Source organism: Pinus tabuliformis, chromosome 1_2 (genome assembly GCF_031772625.1).
Source record: "Pinus tabuliformis cultivar Carrire ecotype Pingquan chromosome 1_2, CPIR1, whole genome shotgun sequence".
NCBI classification, from domain to species: Eukaryota; Viridiplantae; Streptophyta; class Pinopsida; order Pinales; family Pinaceae; genus Pinus; species Pinus tabuliformis.
Window position 1 is genome coordinate 457,010,758 of NC_142298.1, and position 21,744 is coordinate 457,032,501.

At 37.8% G+C, this 21,744-nt stretch overlaps 1 protein-coding gene across 3 annotated transcripts in view; it reads right to left on the minus strand.

Annotated features, from left to right (window-relative positions):
• The window catches only part of LOC149206333 (cysteine-rich receptor-like protein kinase 2), a 102,936-nt gene that overhangs the window by 1,611 nt on the left and 79,581 nt on the right, over positions 1–21,744 (minus strand). For all 3 annotated transcript variants that reach the window (XM_089393679.1, XM_089393677.1, XM_089393678.1), the window contains exon 3: positions 27–169. In XM_089393679.1, coding sequence (XP_089249805.1) covers positions 27–169 — 143 coding nt within the window. The remainder of the gene's footprint in view (positions 1–26; positions 170–21,744) is intronic.

The following is a 21,744-nucleotide window of genomic DNA, read 5'->3' on the forward strand; positions in this document are numbered from 1 at the left end:
AAATGAAATTAGAAAATTGAAATCACCTTATACACTGAACCAAAGCCGCCTTGACCAATTTTGTTTATGGGATCAAAATTTTTAGTGGCAGTACGTAGAGTTTCAAATTTGTAATTTAGTTTTGATTTGGATATAGCCATTGAGAGTTCACTTGATGGTTTGTAGTGACCTGCAAAAAAACATGTCAAAGTTTTTAGAAATATAATATAACAACATTATCAATGACCATATGATATTTTACACATTTTATTGTCTGTAGTCTACACATTGTTCTTTGAAGTTTATTGTAGTTTTGATACTTGTGTTTTGATAAATGTGAAAAAACTGCAATGAAAACATACAATACTTTACAACATAATATCGATATAATTTTAATTAATTAAGGTTATAACATCCATTAGAATTGTGACTATTGGAAACTTTTGATATTAGTAGGATTATAACATCTATATTGTTCGTATTTATGCTAACATTATTTCAATAGAGTTACAACTTGGTGGGTGACTGAAACCTTGAAAATGGTTGTGCCTAGGTTCAAAAAATAACTCATTATACAAACTTCATAGCTTTCATAGAGATGGGAGAGCCAAGGTCATCCACTTTCAAGGCCATAATCATGAAGGAATGACTTATAAAGCCTCCCCCCTCACAATCGTAGCAAAGGAAACTATAGGAAAAGACAAACAATATTTTCTTAGAAAAACAACAAAGGCCTCATGCTATGAATCCATATCCATGTGCATTAACAACTATATGATATTCATCAATGTTCATACAGAGACGGGAAATTTTAGGATTTTTCAATAGAGAAAGACCTTACTCACCTCAAGGATAAGAAACATTTGAAACCCACATGAGTTGTATAGCTCAAGCTAGGCTCTAAATAATGCTTTTCCACTAAATTCACTAACACAAGATACCATTTTTGAGTATTTTAGAATGGCCCCTACTTCTCTAATTCAATAATCTTTTTTTCTGCTACTTGGTAGAACAATTCAATGTAGAGCAAGAGGATTTCACTTAGTTACTCATATCGATATGCATGTATTTTGTACCATAAGAATTTTGTCGTTAAAAAACCATGACAGGAAAATGAAATAAGATTGAATTTTATGCAAAAACATTTAAGGCAACCAAAGCAACAAGATGCACCTCCTATATCAGCATTCATGTCTACATGAATGTCTTTAGTGCCCTTCCTAAATACATTCTCACCAACTATCAAAGCATGGTATGGATCCAAACCCTAGATAAGCACATATTATTTATCTACATAAATTACTACAAATAAATAAATAAATCATTGTTCTAAGAATACCCCACAAATGAAGCCAACATTAAATATAAAGATCTAGAAACAAAATGTTCAATGAAAACTAAAAATAATTGAAATCATAGCTTAACTCCACATGTCGATAAACTACAAAGAAAAAATAATGTTGATGCATTGCAATTAGAATCAATCCTTCCTTATAATGAGGGAAACCTAAAAGAGGAGGAGCCAACAACCATCACATAATAGAAGGAAAGAATTCCTATAGAGAAAAAGCAAATAAAACCCATCTTATCACCAATAAAGGACCTAGACATCAAAAGAAGAAAAACCAAAAGAGGTAGATCATGTAGTTCCAAGGAAAATAGAAATTAGGGGAGAAATATCATGGAGGAATCAGTCTCATCAAGTGTGGCTAAAGAGGTCTCTCATGACTCATATATAAATGGACAATATGATAACACTCTTGTGTAACAACCCCGGGTTGATTTTATATATAAATAAAATAATACCAAGGTCATGTCACACATATTCCAAGTTGAATGGAGGGAAAAACGTTATAATGGGCATCACTTGTGGTTAATTAATGGCTATGGAAATTGGCGAAGGAAAAGAGGCAATAAATGGAAATATAATAAAAGAAATAAAGGAAAATAGGAGAAAAGGAAGATCAAGGGACACAGATATACATGTAGGGGAAATTAGATAGAAAATGAAGAAAAGAGGAAAAAGGAAAGGAAGAGGCTAGACATCAATGATAAAAAGACATCAAAGAAACAGTTCATAGCTTTTGTCAATTCTAGCTTAGATCACCTAATAGATCTCTAAGAGAGGAGAGAGGAGGCAGTTGGACACAAGCAAGCAAAGGAGAGTAATGGATCACAAGTAAAAGGTTAGAAAATAAGCTACAATAAGAGGACATTCCATGTAATAGGTTACATGTGTGATTTCAATGTTGAGATTTGAATGCATGGTGCATTCATTTGGTTGTTTAGTTGTGTTGTTGTGATTGGCATGGGATTTTCCTGGATTAACAGTGGTTTTCATCATTACCTTGTCATTTCCTAGTTAGCCATGGTGTTGTGGGTTCCTTGTTTTGGTTTAATCTTTAGATGGCCGATAGACTTTGGATCCTGGTGAGGTGGTCTCAGGAAATTCCCCAAGGGTCAAGGGTGGAGATGGGTTTTCTCTTGGAACTCTTAATGGATGGGAGGATGCAAGAAAAATCCATTGAATATTGTGAAGAAATTTGGAGGCATCCAAGCTTGTTTGTTATTAGTAATTTCTGGACCGGTTTAGGTGAAATCATTGTGGTTGAGGATTGAGGTGTTTTGGCCTCTGGAAGCCCTGGTTTGTTCAGTTTTGATTCATCCCATGAGATCCCACATTCATTCTTGGAATATGGAATGGGGGTGATTTGTTGAAAGAGAGATTTGGTTCATCCCAGCCTATGGTTGGGTGGTATGTGAAGTCCTTGACTTGGTTGGTATCTATATATGTTAATTTGAGTTATTTCCTTATTGTGATCGATGAGCACATGTACTGGTTATTTTGTTGATTTTATCATTGATTTGTCATGAATTCATTCTAGTTATATGTTTGGTTATATGCATGGTTAAATGATGTGCTCTTGCCATGGATCTTGTTTATGATTTTTTAAGTTAATGAATGGTTATATGGATGCATGGGATAACTAGTGTTGTTGCAACTAGTTTGAGAGGGAATTGAGCATTCTTGATTATTCCTTGATGAAGTTAAGGAGACATGGAACATATATGAATTCATCACCCGTATTTATTATGTTTAGTATGTGTTTGACGGAATATTTCTCATGTGTTTAGCAACTTTTGCGTAAGATATCTCCTTGGTACTTAAAGTTCTAGGTTGTTCTAGGCAGTGGCTTGTAGGCTAGCCTAGAAAATATGGCACTGATTTCGTGCCTACATGCATGGAACTGGGAAATTTCGATTGCAACCACATGGAGGGAGGCATATATATGTGGTTGGGCTATGAGCTCAGTTTAAAAGAAGTTCCAACTCAGGACTTGAGCACTAGGGATTGTGATCTAACACCTAGGTTATCTGATGTCCCTAAGGGGTTTCAGTATGTTTCCAATTAGTAGACCCCACTTCCATAATTGGAACTTGGATTTTGTGTCATGTCATAGTAACTCTCAGCTCATGTTTAGCTAGAAAGCTTGTAAAAGCGAGTAAATGTGGGATGAGGTTGTTACATCTTACTCCAAGAACAATTTGAGTAGGAATATCTAAATTGCCTCCCCTAAGAGATATCCCACAATGATACAAGGAGGACATGTAGAAAAGGACCAGGGAAGGAGGAATTACTTTCAACCTAAACCACTTCAATGAATTGGGCATGAAATTAATCGCTGTTAAATTAGAAGAAAATAAAAGGAGTAAAGGGTAAACCAAGGGGGAAGACCAATAAACCAAAATTACAAAAAACGGGTTCCCTATAGATCAACTCTAACCAAAACAAGGCTCTCTTAGATAAGTTCCAATCCACTCTCCATCTAGTGAATCATGAAAATCTTTCGGAATAAAATAGGCCTCAATGGTAAATGGTAAAGGAAAGAACTACCTCTTGAAAAAAAAAAACCCTATTAGAGAAACGAGATATCATGCTTCTATAAGAGACTAAACATAACTATGAATCCATGCTAATATAACAAATATAAAATGTGGTGTTATAATGAACTCATCTCCTTGTAAACAACTCTAGTGGCAAGGTGGATGGTAAGGTCATGGTATGGAATGCAACTTGAATCATCATGAGAAGCCTAGAAGTGGTAGTGAATTTCATCTAATGACTTTCCGAGAATTAGGATCTAGGGATAAAAGGATAATCACCAACATCTATGGACCCCGAACAACCCATGTAAACAAAATCCTCCTCTATTCCCCAAAATAATTGGAAGAAATAAAAAGGGAACAAGAACAAATTATTGGTGGAAGATTCAACCATAACATCCCTAGGAGAAAAAATAGGAGAAAATATGAATCGAGAGAAGAAAATCAATGTTTTGAAAAAATAATTGACTCTCCAAGGCTCAAGACATGCCCATGGGTTGTACATTTGCAACAACAAATGGTGGGGGGGCCAAAGTGTAGGTTTTTACCCCATACAGAAATTACCTGCTTATGAACTCTAAAACACAGAAAATAAACAACGCGAGAGCATAACACATAAAGCACATATACACAGAGATTTTCCCCAAGATCCCAAAACCGAGACTGCCAGCTTGATTTTTCATTATATTCCTTTCAACGTTACAATACTTATTTACACATGCCGAAGCATCCAATACCATGGACCGAAAAGCATCGCGTCCAAAACCATGGACCGAAAACCATCACGTCCAAAACCATGTGCGAAAAACCATGCACAAAACCATAGGTAGGTTCACCCAACCTAATATAGGGTCCAAAAAAAAATTTCTCATGTCGCTGCCACAGACCCCTTAGAGGGGGGCTACCCACCCCCCTCAAACCCCCCCTGTGACCCCCCCACTGCGCAATCGACGCAATGAAGGGGGTACTCCGCCCCCCCTCTAACCGCCCAGTTAACTACGTAGGGTAATCATGGAAAGAATATAACACAACCCAACATTCTCCCACTTGTTGTTTTCTTTCCACAAAAGAGCTTAGTCATTTATCCAGCCCTGAAACGCCCATCGTTTCTCTACACTAAGAGAACTTCTCAGAGCTCACAGATTTTTTCAATGCATCTACCGTATTCTTCAAAGTGTCCACCTTTACCAGCAACACCTTTTTGTCTTCTATCATATCCCTCACAAAGTGATATTGAACATCAATGTCCTTTGCCTTTGAATGGTAAGCAGGGTTCTTTGCCAAGAAAATTGCACTTTGGCTGTCACAGTCTATCCTTATAGCTCCCTATACTAACCCCATATTTGAACACAATCTCTGCAACCAAACTGCTTCCTTGCTTGCATGAGTGGCTGCCATGTATTCTGCCTTTGTAGTTGATAGTGCCACTACAGATTGTTTCTTACTCATCCAACTGACTGCACCTCCAAATAGGTTAAACACATACCCACTTGTAGATCTTCTCTGATCCAAATCTCTAGCCCAGTCTGCATCAACAAAGCCACGAATATCCAACACTCTGTCCAATCCTGGTCTTCCTTGGTAGCACAAACCATAATCACTAGTGCTACGTAAATACCTGAAAACCCGCTTCACTACTGTCCAGTGCTCCTTCCCTGGTTTTGACATAAATCTGATCGATACTCCCACTGCATGTGCAATATCTGGTCTAGTATGAACCATTGCATACAACAGGCTACCGAGTGCACTTGCATATGGAACATAGGACATGTCCTCTTCCTCTTCTTGTGTCTTGGGACACTGTTCGGCAGATAACTTTACACCTATAGGAATAGGAACCTTCACCGGTTTACAATCTTGCATATTAAACCTCTGCAATATTGTCTCAGCATGCTTCCTTTAGTTTAACCAGAGCTTCCTCTTTGCCCGATCTCTTTTAATTTCCATGCCCAAAATATAGTTTGCAGCACCAACATCTTTCATGTCAGATTTGGAGGACAATTGGGTCTTCAAATCCTGGATAATTTCTTTGTCATTTCCAACCACCGACATATCATCAACATACAAGACCAGATAAATAACACAGTCACCAATTAATTTAAAATACACACAGTGATATGCTCTGCTTCTGGTGAAGCCAAGCCCTCGTATAAATGTATCAAATTTCTGATACCACATCCTTGGTGACTGTTTTAACCCATACAGAGACTTATTTAACTTGCATACCAGTTCTTTCTTACCCTTCACCACAAAACCTTCAGGTTGCTTCATGTAGATCTCCTCTTCCAGATCCCCGTGAAGAAATTTTGTCTTCACATCCATCTGTTCTACCTCAAAATCAAAAGCAGCAGCAACAGATAAAAGTAATCTAATAGAAGCTACCTTGGCAACAGGAGAAAAAATATCACCAAAATCAATTCCCAGCACCTGGGAATAACCTTTTTCTACCAACTGAGCTTTGTATTTCTCCACCTTTCCTTCTGAATTTGTCTTCTTCTTGAACACCCATTTGCTGCCAATGGGTTTCCTTCTAGCCGGCAACTCCACTAGATCCCATGCCTCATTTTTGTGCAAAGATGCCATTTCATCAACCATGGCCTCTTCCCAGAGTTTTCCATCCTCTGAATCTACTACTTCCTTCATAGTTCTGGGATCATCATCAATAATAGATAAAGCAAAAGCTGAACAGAAAGTAGATGGAATATACCTTTTTGGCTGCCTTCTTTCTCGAACTGATCTTGTCACACTCGGAGTTTGTGGCTCTTCATCTTCTGATTCCTCCTTTATTGTAGAGTCTGATTCTTCCTCCTTAAGCTCAAACTCTATCTTCTCAGGTTCCTTTGGTTGGACTTCATGTTTAATAACATCTTTCACCTCTCTGAACTCGGTTGTACACAACCTTCCTTGTTACTGGGTTCCAAAGCTTATAACCCTTTAAACCATCCTTATACCCAATAAAGATGCACTTTTTAGATTTACTATCCAACTTGGTTCTTTTCTCCTTTGGAACATGTACATATGCATCACATCCAAATACCCTCAGATGTGAAAGAGAGGGTTTCTTACCAGTCCATACCTCTTGTGGAGTCTTATCCTCCAACTCTGATGAAGGTGATCTATTGACCAGGTAACATGTTGTCTCCATTGCCTCTGCCCAAAATTCTTGTCCTAACCCGACACCACTGAGCATGCTTCTTGGCCTTTCCGTCAACGCCTTGTTCATTCTTTCTACAACTCCATTTTTCTCAAGTGTGTATGGAGTAGTCTTTTGCCGTGTTATACCACTATTCTTATAGAATTCTTCAAATTCCTTGCTACAAAACTCTCCACCATTATTTGATGTCAACACCTTTATCTTCTTCTCTGTCTGGCTTTCCACCAAAGCCTTGAATTCTTTAAACCTACTCCAACCTCTGCCATCGCTATAACCTCTGCATCTTCTTTATCTTCTGTAGTCTCCGCATGGACTGCAATCCCCTTCACTGCTCATTGACCTCATCGTAGTACCCCAAAAGCTAACAAATTGTCAGTTGCGTGGACGGTGCATGACTAGATGGGTGAACTGCTTGAAATACCACCTTGCTAGAATCACAGGGCATGAGGTTACAATTTCCACAAATTCAACCCCGAAAATGGAACTGATAGATCTATGGCTGGATCTACTGCATCTCGATCACGAAGGTCATAATCAACAGAATAAGCTATTGCTTCAAGTGCTGGTGGTACTTATGCTGAACCAACAGAATAACTTGCTGAATTGACAGAAGCTACGTAGGATGTTGCTGGTTTAATAAGTAGTGCTGTTGTTAGTGCTGGACCAATTTCATATATTTTCTTTTTAGTGAAATGTACCCTTTACAAATCGTTTCCCTATCATTTCCAGGTGTTGATATCCACTTGATCCAAGAAGAGTCGATCTAGTCTATCTCGGTTTCAATGCACTAGATGCTGGTACTCCATGCCAAGAGGGGATCCACTCAATGTTGGTACTCGATGAAGGAAATGATAGGTTTCAATGCCAGTACTAAATCTAGGACTCTTTTCTGGTAGTAACCACCTTTTCTCATTGCGTAAAGACTTCAGATTTCTTCTTAAGGAAATATATCCATTTATTCCTTGAGAAGTCATCTATAAATGATACATAGTACACAGATTTACCCAGTGATGGAACCTTCACAGGTCCAAACACATCACTGTGCACAAGCTCTAATATCTGTTTCGCCCTCTTACTGCCAGAGGGGAAACTCACCCGATTCTGCTTCCCATATACAAAATTTTCACAGAAATCAAAATCCAGAGAGCTATTACTCATACCTTATACCATACCTTTACCATGAAGTATTCGAAGGCCCTTATCTCCAATATGTCCAAGCCTTTGATGCCACAGCATGGTCTTCTCTCCAGAGACCACAAGATTTTCTGCTCCACTTTCTAGAACCATAGAACTGTTGCACCATCAGCAACAGTGCTACCTTGCAGCTTGTACAAAGTTATAGTCCGAACTCCCCGCAACAATACCAGTGCTCCCCGAACCATCTTGCAGGTATCCTTTTGAACTCTATTTTTACACCTGCATCATCTAGTTTGCTTACAGAAATCAGATTTCTGGCCAATGCAGGAATATGAAAAACACCCTGAAGTTTTCTAACCCTTCCACCTTGCAACTTCAACTTTACTTTTCCGCGACCAACGATTCTAGCCTTCCTATCATCCCCTAATAAGACATCACCACCATCATATTTTTCATACTCACAGAACCACTCTCTATGGGGAGTGAAGTGAAAGGATGCACCTGAGTCAATCAACCATGCCTCATGATCTACATGTGTACTTCAAGAATCCAAGTACACATCCCCACCTTCATCTGAGGTGATTTTTTCCTCTGCAGAAGGACCATCATCAGATCCCTTTCCTTTGTCAGGAGCTTTAGATTTACAGTCCCTTTTGTAGTGCCCTTTCTTTCTGCATTCCCAGCAAACTACCTTTATAGGTTTTCCTGGAGATTTAGATCTCCCTCTAGATTTAGATCTCCCACTCAATGACTTATTTTTGTTTCTGTTTTGGGACCGTCCTCATACAGACAAGGCATCACCATTCTGGCTCTCCATATTTTTTTGTCTCATCTCCTCCGTCAGGAAGGATGAGACTATTTCATCAAACTGCAAGGCAGTTGCATTGCGACCTATTGCAATAACTAGACTATCCTACAAAGCTGGTAGAGAACACAACAAACTGATGCACTTATTTTCATCTGAAATTTTAATATCAACAGATAATAACTGACTTAACACAATATTAAATGCGTTCAAATGCTCTGTCACCGAGTCTCCATCTTTCATCCTCAGGTTATACAGCTTTTTCTGTAGGAACAATTTATTCACCAGAGATTTAGATTGGTACAAAGTCCCTAACTTGTCTCACAAAGCCTTAGACGTAGCTTCCCCTGATACATTCAACAATACTGAATCTTAGAGACACAATCATATTGTGCTCTTTTCCTTCCAATCAAACTTCTTCCATTCTTCTTCGGACACTCCCGTTGGTTTAGTACTTGGATCTACCGCAATCCACTGATCTTTATCCACTAATAGATCCACCATCTTGAGTTTCCATAACTCAAAACTCTGACCATTAAATTTCTTGATCTCTATCTTTCCACTGCTCGCCATCTTCTTTCACCACCAGAATCAATCCCGCATATCTCCCACTAAACAGGGTCTACCACAGGCCTGAGCGAAACCCCTCAGCAACAAAGGCATCCCCTTGAAGCCAAAATAGCTTCGATACCAAATGTAGGTTTTAACCCCGTACAGAAATTACTTGCATACAAATTCTAAAACACAGAAAATAAACAATGCAAGAGCATAACACATAAAACACATATACACAAAGATTTTCCCCTAAATCCAAAAACTGAGACTACTAGCTTGATTTTTCATTATATTCCTTTCAATGTTACAATACATATTTATACATGCCGAAGCATTCAATACCATGGACCGAAAACCATCGCGTCCAAAACCATGGACCAAAAACCATCGCATCCAAAACCATGTGCGAAAAACCATGCACACAACTATAGGTAGGTTCGCCCAACCTAATATATGGTCCAAAAAAAATTCCTAGGGCGCTACCCCAGACCCTGTAGAGGGGGGCGGGTACCCCCGTGTGACCCCCTCGCTGCGCAATCGACACAACTAAGGGGGCGCTCCGGCCCCCTTCTAACCCCCAGTTAACTACGTAGGGTAGTCTTGGAAAGAATACAACACAACCCAACACAAAGAATAATATTAAAGCTAGATAGACTCTTTCTCTTAAAGGAGTTATGAAAAAGAGAATACAATGGAGGTGCTACCCATCATAGGTTTAGAACATTGACCAACTCATATCCTTAAAATGGGATAATTATAAAAACTCACAAACCACACCATTCAAAATTGAGCAATTCTAGCTCTCTCATCCAAACATCAAGGAAAAAATGGGGGAATGGTAGGAGGAAAACAACATACAAGGAACCAAAATGTACAAACTCCAACAAAACCTAAGCACATGAAATACAAATTCAAACAATGGAGGAAAGAGAAGAATTGAAATGCCTTCCAAGACATATGGTAATTGAAGCAAAAAAATTGTTAATACAAAAAACAATAATGGACATGGGAATGACTTAGAACTTCAAGAAACAAAATAATAGCCCAAGGAAGGAATCATAACCTGCAAATAGCAACAATAATGTCTATGGAAGAAAAAATCTAGATTCAAAGAGAGTGACAAGAATATGATATTCTTTCACCAAATTTCCATAGAAATGAGAAATTACAATAAAATAACTACCTAAATAATATCCATGAATAAAATTGCAATTCCATGATGAAATATCTAGGATCTCATGGACTACTTTGGCAACCTTCTCTTAAAATTGGAGAGGGAAAGATTTTAATAATGGAAGACATCATTAGGAAGATATCTAAGCTAGTCATCGATGAGAAAAAACCATCCTAATGCAATGAATAACTTATGAGGAGGTCAAAAAGGTTGTAAATGACATGGCCTTGGGCATGGACCATGGACTATATGGGTTCACAACAAACTTATTTCATTTTAATAGGAGGTCATTGATTTGAATTGGATCATTATATTGTTTTTCACCCATCTCGATGCTTTCAAAGTGGAAGAAGTGGAGGAATCATCTCACGAGACTATTTTTATCGGTGGGACCCAATTTTGTAAATTGGGGCCTAGAACATTTTGAGAGCATTTTGAGGCATCAAATGACATTTTTTGGGGTTAAAGTTTTGTCACTTCAGTATAACACCTTTTTCTCCTATTCTACACATAAATACCTTTCCAACAGTGCAAGATCACCTCAATCAAACTCTGTATGCAAAATATATGCCACTCAAAAGCTGACCTTCCTATTTTCACCACTATAATTCGAGAGGAGGCCACATCAACCCCCATAGCTCATCGAAAAGGGGCTATCCATGTGATTATGGTGAATAAAACTCTAGAACAGTCCATATTGTAACTCTGATTAATATTTGACAGAGTTATACCTAACCACTAGTAGGCTATCATAATGTTTTATTAGCAAACCACTAGGAGGAAAAGGGGTTCCATTCTTTTCGAGTGTATCTTTTTCCATAGAAGAGAAAAGTAGTCAAGAGGGATAGGGAGAGGGAATAAAAAGAGGATTTTTTCATTGTAGCCCATGGGCCATGGGCCATACTTGTTTGTACTCATATCCATTTTCTATTCAGAGAAAGAGAGCAGAGTGATATCACCTTCTAGCTAGGTTTTCTCCTGAACGGGTTTCCCAAGTTATATCTTTGTGGCAATCATGGTTTGTGATTTTTTATTTTGTTTTTCTCTATTTCCTACATAATTATAATTTACATGCAAACACAATACAGAATAATTTATAGATCCAATAATATGAAGAGAAATAAATCCTCATTGTTTAGATTTCATATTTTTAAGTATAATTTATCAGAGTTGTTGTGATAAACTCTCTAGTGGAATGTCCACAATGCTTTACAAATCCTATTGGTATGAGAGTCAGGTTTCTTTGGATATCTTGTGGATATTTGTGGAGAATCTAGATCGGCTAAGACAAAGGTTAGAAAACCATAGTCACAACCAACAAATCTATTAATAACCCTTGTGATCCTGTAGAGGAGAGGTTTTCGCGGTTGGAAGCACATGTTGAAAATATAATTTGTAATGTAAATCTCCTCATGTTTGCTTTGTAAAATGAGATCAAGTTATTCAGAAAAGATGGGGGATTTAACATAGAGGACAGATCAAAGGGTAGATCAAGATATTGGGAAGAGAAAAAAATAACGAGCTGAAGAAAGGACCCAAAAGAGATCAACCCAGTTTCACTGTCATGAACTATTCACATTCCTTGTTCAAAATGAAAGCAAAGGTTGATATCAAGCCATACCAAGGTGAGATCGATGCTCTAAATCTAAATCATTGATTCCAACAATTAGAAGTTTATTTCAGTGTTCATCATATAGAGGAGGAAGAAAATATTTCATTTGCACGACTAAAATTAGAGGGCCATGCCCTGACTAGGTGGGAAAGCCACACGAAGACCTTGAGGTTGGAGGGAGATCCTCTAGCGACCAAGGGGGGGATTTTAAAACCCTCATTAAGTTACAATTTGTTGGGCGCGGGATCCCCCAAGGGAATCTTTGGGGCCTAAAGCCCAGATTTTAGTCAAAAGTTGTAACTCCGATGTAAAGACTCCACATTTTGTGGGCGCGTAGCTTGTAAATGAGTCATAGGGTTGTCTACCCTCAATTTTATTATTGTAATTTTATTATAAATAGAGTGAGGCTCTAAGTAGTTAAGACATCACGATAAGGATGAGGAGTTGAGTCATATCTGAAGTGTAAAGTCTAGTTTTGGGTCATTGAGTAGGAGAAGGCTCTGCAGCTGAGTGTGTAGAGGCCTAGTAGTCTACAGCTGAGTGCGGAGACCCCTGCAGTTGAGTGCGAAGGGCAAGTTGTGTCTATAACCATTGTGTGTATTTATTTCCTATTTACTACATTGAATATATTGGGTATAAATTGCACTTCTACTGTTTATATGTTGTGCAAATATACATGACTGTGTTGATTAAGTGAATGTGAGATAGAATATCTATTTACGCGAAGTTAACTAACATATTTCAGAAGATAAGTAAAATACACGGTCTAGTTTGGGGAAAATAGCGCAGGTCATTGCCATAGCAGCACGAAAGCATCTCAGCCCCTGGTTAGGGCTGCGCGAAGGCGATTATAACAGATCGTGAAGGTATTGCAGGTCAGAATAGTGGGCAAAGGTAGGCACCGTTGGACTAAATTGACACCTCAGACATCTCAAGGGTGCAGAAACTTGGTTCCAGCATCCCCCCATACTACTTCGGGTGAGACTTCAGTCTGCGCTCCGTGGGCTGATGCCGAAAGGGCCAGTAGTGTAGGAATTTGTTTGGCTAATTAACTCAAAAACTGGGTCAGGCCCCATAAAGCCAACACAATTTTACCCTACTAGGTATGTAGAGGACCAATGGATCTGGTGACACTACTTCATATAGAAGCAGGGGCAGAGTGTACAAGGGTACACCATTGAGCTTAGAAATATGGCCATAATTTTGGGTATCTCCCCAAAGAACCAGATGTACTCCTCAAGTATCTATGGGGATCTACATAGCCATTTGCAGAAGCAAGTGATGTTTTTCAAGCCCAAATTGCTGGTTGAGTCTTGTGTATAGGCACAATACCTGGAGAACATAGGATTTAAGAAAGGGAAATCCACTGGATCGAAGCAAAAGGAGCACCAAGACACTTCTAAGGAGGAGAAGAAGAAGTGAAAGGGGGGAATGATAAAAAGATGACAACCACAACACATAAGTGCAAAGACCCCAACAAACACTACAATTACTATAATTTTGACGGTCATACAGAGGAGAAGTGTTGGAAGTTGCATCTAGACCTTAACCTAAATATAACAAAAAAAATATATAATAAGAAGAAGAATCACATGGCCATTGATTCGAACAACCAAATTGAAAGCAGCTCAGATGTGGATGAGATGATCATCCATACATTAGTGCAAAAGGAGGTGAATTTCAATAGCCTTCAACACCAAGAAGAGAAATAAATGATCAAACTCTTCCACATAAAGATACAGGTTAAGAAGAGAAAGATTGATGTTATGTTTGACCTAGGATTGCAGGCGAATGTCATTGTTGCATAACTAGTCAAGAAATTATGATTAGAAGTTTGTAATCATCCAAGCCCATATCTATTGGGATGGTAAATAATGATGCATATTTAAAGGTACAAAAATAGTGCAAAATTAGATTTTCTATCCGTGTTGATTTTATTAATGAAGTAGAATTAGATGTAGTTTCCTTTGATGTATATGGAGTGGTGTTTGGAAATCCCTACATGTATATGCAATATGCAATTTTCATGCGAAGAGCCAACCAATACTGACTCATCAAGGATGGAAAATCATTCACCATCAATGCACACAAAGGAAAATAAAAAATTTCACTAGTAAGTGCCAACTAAGCCAAGAAATTGATTAGTTCTAGCAATAAGTATGCTTTATTATTTTTAAGAGAAAAACAATATGTAGAAGAGTCAATAAGAGGCAATGAATCCCTAAAGGGGTATACTAAGAAACAAAAGAAATAATTCAAAGATTTTCTATAAGCATACATGGATGTCTTATGGGAACCTAAAGGGTTACCACCCAAGAGGGGAGTGGAACATGAGATCCAACTATTGTCAGACTCCCCATTGCCAAACATTGGGTTGTACAAGAAGTATGGTATATAAGAAAGTGATGTAAATAAACAATTGCAATAGTTATTGGAACAGGGTGCCTTTCCACTAAGTACATCACCATGTGGGTAGCCCCTCCTCATTATACCAAAGAAGGTTAGGGCTTAGCAGATGTGTATTGATTATAGGGTATTGAATAAAATTACACTTAAGAACAGGTACCCCCTACCCAAGATAGATGATCTGTTGGATCAGTTACAAAAAGAGAAATACTTACCAAGATGGACTTAAATTCTAGATATCACTAGGATCGAGTCAGAGAAGAAGATACTTGGAAGACCACCTTCAAAACCAGACAAGGTTTGTATTATTGGTTAGTCATACTATTCGGAATATGTAATGCACCAACTACATTTATGAGGTTAATGAATGATATATTGCACTCTTTTATAGATTCATTTGTTATTTCCTATTTAGATGATATAATGGTATATAGTGCTACATGGGAGAAACACATCTCACATTTGACATAGGTGATGGAGAAATAAAAGGAGCACCCACTGTTGTGAAATGTCAAGAAGTGTGACTTTGCATTATTTGGTGTATCTGAGATATGTGATAGGTGGAGGAGCACTGAAAATAGATCCTGCCAAGATGGAGGCCACCATGAAATGGGCAATGCCTACTAATGTTTTTTAGGTTAGGAGTTTCATTGGAGTGGCACAGTACCTGAGGAAATTCATAGCCACATTTTCAATTGTAACAACACCACTCCACGCAAGAGTTTCCGTTGGGGAAAGGGTCAACAAAAGGCCTTTGAGGAACTAAAGAAGAATATCAGTCAAGCACTAGTTCTGGCATTATTGAACTTGCAGAAGCCCTTCTAAGTGGAGACAAATGTGAGTGAGTATGTTATGGGAGTGGTCTTGATTGAGGGAGAAAGCCTTGTATGCTACCTTTCTGAAGTATTTCATGGGATAGTTCTTAACTACCTTACCTATGATAAGGAGTTGTATGCCCTAGTGCAAGCTATGAAGAAGTGCAAGCATTATCTAATGGGAAATGAGACATTAATCCGCAATTCACTAGCTATTACAATACTTGTAGGCCTAGAGTAAGCTACAACATACCATGCATTACAAGTGGATGAGGTTTCTACAACAATTTCATTTAGTGATCAAGTATATGAAGGGAAACATAAATAAGTTGGCTGACATGCTTTCATCTCCACCCACATAAAAGATCATAACTTTGGGAACTCTTATGAATATGGAGCCATTCACCCATGATGCATATAGAGAACCATGTTTAGGGGATGAGGACTTCAAGGAGGTTTTTTTGTAGTTGTAGAGTCAAACTCATGTGTATGATGGTGACAACACAGTTGACTACCACCTCCAAGACAGGTTACTCTAAAGCTTGGACAAGTTATGTGCTCTTAAAGGTGAGCGATTGCAGCTAATTAGAGAGGCTCACACCTCCAAGGTTGCAATGCACTTTGGTGTAGAGAAGACAATGGGAAACTTGTAGAGGTATGTGTATTGACCCAAGATGCAAGGATAGGTAACTAGGTTCATAAGAGGATGCATGCTTCATTTTACGAGTAAGCCTAATAACAGAAAATAGGGTATATATAATCCCTTACATATACCCACTCATCCATGGGAAATCATTTTAATGGACTTCGTGGGAGGTTTACCAACAACCAGGAAGGGACATGACTACCAATTCATGGTCATTGATAAGTTCAGCAAGATTTGTGTTTGGATGCCCTGTAAAAGACCATAAATGGGAAAGAAGCATCAAAATTGTGTCTTTGGACAAGTCTGGGTGCACTTTGGGATACCACAAAGCATCATTCCAAACAAGGACACAATATTTCTCAGTGCATTTTGGACTACATTATAGGACAAGATGGACACAAAGTTGAAGAGATCTACAACATTTCATCCACAGACAAATGGGATGAGAGAAGTCGTCAACTGGACTTTGGTGCAACTTTTGAGGGGCTACAATTAGAATCATCTAAAGACCTGGGCATGGTTTATATGCAACACTCTTATAACAGGGCATACCACACTTCTATTGGTAAGTCCCCATTTGAAACTTGTTTTGGATATTTTCCACCTTGACCTTTAGATATTTCATATGGGTGGCAAGGAGGAGTAAGGAAGGACCTTACAAGAGATGTCTTGAGGGCTTAAAAACTTGTTGAGAAGATCAAGAAGATCCATATATAGTTACAAGAGACACTGCAAACGTCACAAGAAAAATATAGTACCAAGCATGATTAGTACAGAACAAAGAAGTTGTTTAAGGTGGGCACTATGGTTATAGTTGAAAAAGGAGAGGCTACAAGGTCCCAATAAGAAAATCAAGGCTCTGGGGTATGGTCCCTTTGAGATAGTGGAAAAGATGGGAGATAACACTTATAGACTCAGTCTACCCCCATACATGCATATTTACTCAGTTATGAATGTAGAGAATCTGAAAGTCTATGAACCTTCCATGTTAGATCAGGAAGAGGAATAGGTCCTACCTTCTATAGAGGATTTGGCACCAAATGCTCAGGAAAAGTTGACAGTGGATACAGTTTTTCAAAAGAGGCCCAAAACTATGAGACAAGGACAACATGCCCTTTGGTAGATTGTGTTGAAGGACAAATTCCAAGTAAAGCTAAATGGTACACCTGATAAAAGGCGGAGGAAAAATTTCCTCACCTCATTTTGTAGAAGTTGTTGGGGACCAAAAGACTCCCAAAATGGAGAGGTGTGATCCGGATTGGATCATTATATTGTTTAAATATAACTGATATCTTTTTCAATGAACATTCGAGTGGAATATCCATACAAGTTTACAAATCAGTTATTGAAAAGGGAGTCTATGGGGTGGTAGAAGATTATAGATGAACAAGAGGAGTTAACAAGGAATCTAATGGCACCTACCCTCCCTCATCCCAAAGGAAGGTGAACTAGACTTAACATACAAATTCTTCCTCATCTCACTTTGTAATGTCATCTACAAAATTATTATTACCTCAACCAATCACACATTTTACTAAAGAATGGAGGATATATCAAATGTAAAAAAATCATAGATAATGTCATAGTATCCCATGAAGCATTCCACGCCCTTAATAGTAGCAAGAAGCTAGGTTTGTTTATTAAACTTGACATGTCAAAAGCCTTTGATGGACTAAATTAGAATTTCTTATAAATTATTTTGACAACCTTTGTCATCCCTTGTATTTGTACCTGAAAGGTACTAAACCTAGTCTCTATTGTCCTCTTAGTCTCTGATATTGGGGTTCCTTTGGCCCCTTTCATCCCCTATAAAGGTGTAAGGAAACATAACCCCCTATACTGTTTACTCTTTCTCCTCATGAAAAAACACCAGGCTTCTCTCTAAAATTAGCCATAATTGGTAATCTGATCAAAGCCCTCAAATTCTTCAACAAAGGAGAATCCCTCTTGCATATTCAATTGATTGATGAAGACATCCTTCTAAGCTCCGCTTTTAAGGAAAGCAAAGCCCTCAATTGATTCATGGAAATATTATTGCTAGCTTTGGGTAGTCAAATTAACAAAGTGGAATCTTAAATCATTTTTTTTGACATTAGACTAGCTATCCAAGATAATATATACACAATTATAAGCTTCCAAAGGGGCATCCTTCCCATCTAAATACCATGGTATCACCCTTCCTCAAACCCTCTCTTAGACATTCGTATTGGAAAGACTTGCTTTGTAAGTTGAAATAGTGTCTTGACAAATACAGTTTCTAGTGCCATCCTCTAGTAGGTAGTTATCTTGATCAAATATATGCTCCCATCTTTGCCCCTATATCTCTTCTTTTCACTAACTGTCGAATAGAAATCCTTGAATCCTTTCATGTTATACAATTGAAATGAAGATGGTAAAGTTATTACAATCCAACGTTCCATGTGTCTCTAAGACCAATCAATCTTAGACATTTTTAGATCATTAGCCCTTTTTTTTGTAGCTAAGAAAAAACCAACCCAATGTGGAAAGAAAGAACAATCTACCTACCTAGATGTTGTGACCTATCATTAACCTATAAATCAATGACCCCAGCATCGTTAAACATAATTTTGGAAGTAGAGATGGTAACATTAAAGTTCACGCACTTTTGTGCCCAAATCAAGGGCAGACGTCGATGAGTCTAGCCGCAGGGATGCGTGGATGACGAAATTCTTTTCCACGAGCAACATTAAAGGGAGAATTTTGGTGTCGAGTGATGGGCAAAGGTAAGGTGTTTTCTTATGAAGCGGAATGCAGGGTTCTCTCAAGCTCTCATTCGGTAGTTATAGAAAATCCAAATGATTTATGTAGGCAGAGCTCAACATCCTATCATCTCCTTTCTGAAATAGTTGTAATAATCTCATTTAGTTAGCTCATGAACCCATGGAAATGGATTTGTTTGGAGTTTTTTTTTTTCAATACCGAGGAAACCCAGCTTAGTCGTACATAAAACCCTTTTTCAGGAATTTTTCAACATAATCATGTCATGTGACTAGAACCCGGGTGGGGAGGTTATCATTAAACCCTCCCAACCACCCGGGATATACATCAATAGAAAGTCCCCAAGAGAAATTCACTCAAATAGAAAGTCCCCAAATCAAATTGTGTTGTGATTGCTCTAAATTCGAATTTGCCAAGAGGGTGCTCTCTCCATGTCCTATAGAAGAAATGCGCAGTTCTTGGTGAAGCAATGATGGGCTTTAGGAGTTGGTCAAGCCTTCAGACAAAGGGAATGGGCATTTCACAAGCAACATCCATAGGTTGACAAAGAATACCTATAGGTTTCATTAAACTTCTTGTTAAAAAAACTCAAGTAATGGATGTTGTGGCTAAATTTCCCTATTTCAATTTTGGTAGGTTGACAAAGAATACCTATAGGTTTCATTAAAAGTGTTGTTCAAAAAACTCAAGTAATGGATGTTGCGCCTAATTTTCCCTATTTCAATTTTGGTTGGCCAACTCCTAGAGAAAAATAAGTCAAACCAAGTTGAATTTAAAATTGATTAATGGGTTTGTTTTAGTGGAAGAGGTAGAGTCGAAGCAGGTTCAAGAGGAGATGAGGCTCAAGTATTTGGGCATTCTCCAAATCACCGTGTTCAGGGAAACCATTTTCCTTTCTAGTTTATATGAATATGCCAAGGAAGACGTAGGACAAATCTATTCACATATATAGTGCCAAAATTTACTAATTTATGAACTAAAAGTGCTTGGGGTTGTATGTTTTTATGAATAAAAGAGGATTTTAGATCATTCACAACATTGCAACGATGGATTATAGGAATTGTTCACTGGATGAATCTTGAAACAGATCATCAAGGTTTTATGCGACCATTTGTGACCATACTTGAAATTTCCCACTGTGCAAACCTATCTTGAAAAACCCATTATTATTCGACAACTACCAAGGAAACATGCCATATATTTCTGGATTTTGTTAGGGTCTGATGGTTTGATTCTCTCTGGAAATATATCTTAAATAACTTCGTTGGACTCAAGGGTGTATCAGGACATGGGACACAGTGGGGTACAATCTATGGAGATGTTGTTAGATTCAAAGCGCAGAACAAATATCAAGGATTTGGATTTGAACTTTGGTTCGACTTTGACGACTTCATGATCACAACATATTGCATATTCCAGTTCTTCGACGTTTAACGAGCTTTAATCGAAGATCATTTACTCATCTTGAACATTGTTAAATTATTTCTTACTTGTTCGTAGGATTAAGCATTCATACAACCGAGGGCATTATAACCAAGCTGTCCATATCTGGAAGGAGGGACATCTAGACCATGTCATCTGTGTCCAGGGTAAAAGGTTTGGGTTGGGAGAGTGCTGTTAATGTAATTTTTCCAATAGTTAATAACATTGAGTTATAATGTATACAAGTGATAGTATTGGCCTGTCCAAGAGAATCATGATGATTGATGGAAGTGGTACCATCAATTACTCCCAAGGAAGCAAAGAGATGCTTCCATCAATCAATATAAACAGGAGTTGGCCCTGTAATAATCATTGTAAAGTAACAGGTTGAGTTTTATGCTCAAATGATGGCTTGTACTGGGCTGTGATATACCATTGAATTGGATGGTAATTTACTTTAAAATTACAGTAGAGAAGCAGTTCATGTTTGAGCAATTGATTTTGATTCGACTTATATATAATAATAAGAGTAAGGGCTCAGCTATGGTGTGGGATGTAACAATAGAAATTTTAAACAAAAAAAAATTGTAGGTAAAAAGCCTACAACGAAATTTTCCATTTTCTGAGTATTCCCCGAGCAAAGCCCACAAAAATATGCAGTTGGATATCAAGAAATATTGTTTTTTGAAGATGAGTCACTGTGCCATGAGGATGCGAATTATCTCCATATATTAGGAATGGATATTGTCCACGAATGGCCATTTACTATTGTCTTGGTCTGCTAAGGTCTTCTTTTCATTCCCATATCACTTCCATGAACAAGTACTTCAAGAATGCTTATGAATTCAAAGATTTATAGATTGAATGTGAAGTTGGTTTTGGTTAAAGGATTCTCTGACTCAAATCTCAACATATACCTGTAAAGCAGATTTAAAAGTTTATCCTTATGATTTTGCTAGTGATGAATATGTTGAGTCAAAGCTAGAGCTATGTTCCAGTTAGAGAGATTGATATCCAAAATCCTCATAAAATCAATATAAATGGTGACACGTAGCATGTTCAAAGTGACAGGCGGCATTTGGAAAAACTTATAGTGGTTGGTTAACATTTGTAAGGAAAATATGGCAAGCATAAAATGATGTCCATTTTGAAAAATAAATTAACAAATGCAATAATATAGTTCGAATCAGAGATAAGTCTGAGAATTGGTACTAAATGCTCTTAATTTATTATTACATTACCATGAATTTAAATGTGTAAAAACACTTAACCACCTTTTACTATTTGGAGAAATACAGTTAAATTCTCATAATTTATTATTAGTTTACCATTTGTTTAAATGTATCAAACCATTTGATGTTTTATCAACCACCTTTTACTATTTGGGGTATATAGTTACACAAAAGGAGATAAAT